The sequence below is a fragment of the Triticum urartu genome, chromosome 6A (genome assembly GCF_056163025.1).
Source record: "Triticum urartu cultivar PI428250 chromosome 6A, HENAU_Tu73, whole genome shotgun sequence".
Lineage (NCBI taxonomy): Eukaryota > Viridiplantae > Streptophyta > Magnoliopsida > Poales > Poaceae > Triticum > Triticum urartu.
In genome coordinates this window covers 175,137,377-175,141,437 of record NC_141878.1, presented here as the reverse complement: position 1 = coordinate 175,141,437, position 4,061 = coordinate 175,137,377, and the positions used below count along the sequence as shown (strand labels likewise).

General features: G+C 57.4%; 1 protein-coding gene across 1 annotated transcript; it reads right to left on the bottom strand.

Moving 5' to 3' along the window:
* Window positions 1–2,678: 2,678 nt before the first annotated feature.
* Window positions 2,679–4,061, bottom strand: LOC147964634 (uncharacterized). Its single transcript, XM_087530073.1, has 2 exons — window positions 3,581–4,061; window positions 2,679–3,542 (listed from the first exon to the last, which is right to left on the bottom strand). The coding sequence occupies exons 1-2, from the start codon at window positions 4,059–4,061 to the stop codon at window positions 2,749–2,751; spliced, it is 1,275 nt and encodes a 424-aa protein (XP_087386199.1). The 3' UTR covers window positions 2,679–2,748.

Here is a 4,061-nt window from a genome sequence, read left to right as displayed (position 1 = left end):
GGCCCCAGCCAGGCAGGGCCTTCGCCTGGGGCGTGCTGGAGAGATCCTTCCTTGACTGTAGCACAAATTACACTGTAGATCACTGTAGCACACTGTAGATAGAAGGCTTGCCTGGGACGTTGTGTGATGCTAGCTCCGCTACTGTGTGCATGTGCTGCGCTACGAGGGAGGGGGCCAGGGAAGCACCCCGCGCCACGGTCACCTTGTGCGCGGGAGGGAGTCCTCTGACGAAAAAGGCTACGGGATTGGGGGTGGTCAGCACGGCGACAGCGTGCGGGGGGAGCTCGTCTCCGCTTGCCTCAGCTGCCTGGGCGCCGTGGGTTAAGAGCATTGGGCCGGTCGCCGGCGAGTGCTGGTTTGAGGGACGGGTCCTTGTCTGGTAAGCCGCAGCAAAGGGAGGCAACGGCGACGGCGACGGCGGGCGCGGGTATTTCTGCAAGCCGTGCGGGACGAGAGCTGCGGCCGCCGACCAATGCCGAAAAGCCGCCTCCCCTCCCCGCGGTGGCAAGAGAGGTGTGCGGGCGGACTGGGTCAGCATCACGACCACACAGGTCTCGCCCACGGCCCATCTGCGCATACCGAATCGGATCCGACGGCCGCGGCTGGCCCCTGGGACTCTGGGGCGCGACAGGACCGTCGGATCCGCAACATCACACGGCCCGTGGCCCCAGGAGAGAAAGGCAGGCCAAGCCTCCTTCTTCCCTTGGCCAGTTGGCCTGCCAGCTCAGCGGAGGCGAGGTGCACCGGAATGCAAACTCTGCAGCACTTGAGCGAGTGCGTAGGTGGAGTGATTGGTTAGAGGGAAAGGTCCGTAACTCAAGTGCGTAGGTGGTCCGTAAGTGTATCATTTTCGCTTGAGCTGAGTTTGATTTGATCCTCCTCCGCCCTCCCCCAGGCACAAGCACAAGCACAGGCAACAGACAGAACAGAGCAGGGAGAAACGCTCGCAGCCCTCCTTCCTCGATCGGCCTCCTCCAAGAAACCGAGGGACACGGTGAGCGAGGTTGGTCATCTCCCCTCCCCTTCCTCTTCCTCTTCCTCTGATGTGCTGAATGAGCGCCGCGGGTTGGTTTGCTGCTGCTTGTCGCCATTGCTGCGTATGGCGTGGAATGCAGGTGCTGTCTCGGTTCTCGATTGATTTTGCGTGCTGTTGTGCTGTTCGAGGGGGTCAGGAGAGGCAGAGCGCGGATGCTGCATTGCGCTCGTGATTCCTGGCGTTGCGCTGAGCAGAGCACGGATGCTGCGTTGCGTCGCGCTTGTGATTCCTGGCATTGCGCTGAGCAGAGCACGCATGCTGTGTTGCGTTTGCGCTTGTGATGATGCTCTTCGACCCTGATTCATGGCGTTGCGCTGTTCCTGATGCCCGCTGCTGCTGTTGTTTTTGCTTTCGTGGCGGTTTATTTCTTCCGTTTGCGCTTGTGGTGGTATGTTCCTGATGCCACCATCCCCCTTCTGGTTGATGCTTTGTTCATCACATCAGGATTCCTGTTGTAGCATGGATTCGATTGGTGTCTATGGATGTCTCTTTCTGCATGTGTGCGTATGTCCCAGTGGATCTTGCAGCTGTGCACCAACTTATTTTTGGCGACCAAACACCATTGTTTGTAAATTAGTTCACCGTTACTGTTGCTGTTTTGATCCAAACTAGAGTGAGTCCTGAAATCTGTTGTTCTAGGAGACTAGGAGTTGAGTCCTATTTGGCGTGCATTCCTAACGAATACTCTTGATCAACCTCTTTAGGCTAATAGCACATAAGTGAAATTTCTATCTTCAGATTTGTCTTTCTTGAATCAGTTTGAGGTTCTCTTAAGGTGAAGAGGCTGCCATTTCTTTTTCAGAATGTTGCTTTCATGTTTAAAGTTGAATAGGTGGCCATTTATTCTTCCACTTGAAATGATTTGAGTTTCTAAAGCTTGAAGTAACCCTTAGGACTTCGGTCGGATCCCTATGTCAGATCATTGGTGCAAAATCATGTGTTCCATTAGTACACTTGAAGATTGCAGTGGCTTCACCTAAAATTTGAATGTGTGTTGCAAACTTGCAGTGGCTTCACCTAAAAGATCCATGTGTGTAGCGCGGCTAGCTGGGCCGATGTGTTGGCGTGATATGCGGCTGAATCATTCTTGTGCATGGTGTCATAATCAGAAATGGTCCATATGAAGTTTCAGTACAAATCCTAGCATGTTTCAGCATTTCATTGCCAGTTTCTGCAGATATGTTGTGTGTGTAGATTTAGCTGAATCAAGGATTCAGTCGCACCCTCCATTGCACTTGCACCAACAGTCTACAGCAAAAAAAAGATCCAAACTGTGCCAATGGAAAGGATATGATGGCACTGAGGCTGGTTTCATATATTCATTCATGCCATCACCACAGTATTACACACACTCGCAAGATTCAAGATAATATATGAGCTCACAAGAGATAGGTATCAATCAATGGGACATTACCAAAGATTCATCATTCAATCTTGCTGCCTCAGGAACATATCTGAACTTCAAATATTAACAGAGAGCACTGAACTATTCAGGAGCTTGTTTCAGTGCACACCAACCACCATTAGCTAAACCGTAAACAATCGTTTGTTCATGCATCTCTTATGATGAAGAACAATGAAACAAATCCACGGCGAGGATGAAGAATCAAATCAAACATTTGAGACCTTACCAAAGCAGGGATGAAGAAATGACGGGATAGTAGATTTACATGTAGTTCGAATTCTGTCCTGCTGCAGATAATGTGCCGTCACTACTCACTGTCAGTGTCAACCCCCCAGCCGCAAGCCGGAGATGCAGGCGGAGGCACGCCGGCCCGGAATGTCGCGTCGGACAGGAAGAACCAAATCCACGGCGAGCAGTCCGACGGAGGCTCTCGCGGGAGGCAGCGCACGATGCCCTTGTTGAAGAACCAGAACCCGCCGGTCTCGCTGCAGGGGTACGGCGGGTTCCCGGCCGTCGGGAGGGCGCCGTGGGACCTCCTGCCGTCGTCCAGGAAGTAGATGTAGAGCGGGAAGGGGTACCCCACATCGAAGGCCACGGAGCAGCCCCGCCCGAGGAAGATCCTCCGGCCGCTGAGGGTCGCCGCGCTGCAGCACCGTCTCCAAGAAGCCAAGACTCGGGGCGGGTCGTTGTGGTCCGCTCCCCCGACGATCTTCTTCTCCTCCAGCACGAGCACGTCGAACCTCGTGCGCTGCCCGGGGCCGGCGAACCTCACGATCATCAGCAGCTCCCCGCGGGACACGACGAGGTAGCGGGAGACCGTCTGCCCCGGCGCCGGCTCGGCCGCGCGGTGGCCGGGGAAGCTGTAGCGCACCGTGAACGTGGAGAGCTGCGCTCCGTCGCCGTCGGGCTCCGGCCGGAACATCAGGAGGTCCTCCTTGTCGGTGAGGACGGGCCCACGAAGTACTTGCAGGAGAAGTGTATCACGTCCTCGATCCTGTCCTTGGGCAAGAAATCGTGCCACGATTTCTCGCTGGCGTCCGACGAGAAGATCGGCGGAAACCAGCAGTTCCCGGCGCGCGGGCACCACAAAGCGATATTGGACTGGCCAGCCACTATGGCGGCGGCGTAGTAGGGCTCGCCGGGGCTGGGCTCGACGGACGGCGCGGTGGAGAGGGTGACGGCGTGGAGAACGACGGGGCACATCTTGCCGCCACCGTGGCAGGGGACGGCGAGGAGCCTCGGGAGGGGGACGCCCGCGCCGGTGAGGAGGTTGAGCAAGGCGTAGTGGCCGCGCGGCCACGGGAGCTCGGCGACGAGCCAGCCGCCCGGGAAAGAGCCGCAGAAGCGCGCGCCGCGGGCGTCCGCGGGGAGCCTGGGGCGGTGGTGGGTCGCTCCGCAGGCGACGCAGAAGAAGGAGGTCGCGGCGGTGGATGGCATCATCAGCCACGGGAACGGGAACCTCGGCGGGTTCGTCCGCGCCGTCTCGCGCCACCTAGTGCAGACGCCGGAGAAGCGGGCGTGGTCGAGGATGCACGGGAGGTTGCGGATGATGTCGCTGAGGTACCTCTCGGGGAGTTCAGCCCACGGCCGCCACCTCGACTCCGGCAGCGGCACCCCCAT

What these genes read in the sequence shown, in the direction of transcription:
- LOC147964634 (XM_087530073.1), bottom strand. Translation starts at nt 4,061, where the DNA reads ATGGGGGTGCCGCTGCCGGAGTCGAGGTGGCGGCCGTGGGCTGAACTC. An exon ending in GTCCGTCGAGCCCAGCCCCG is followed by an intron (nt 3,543 to 3,580) that starts GCGAGCCCTACT and finishes GTGGCTGGCCAG; the next exon opens with TCCAATATCGCTTTGTGGTG.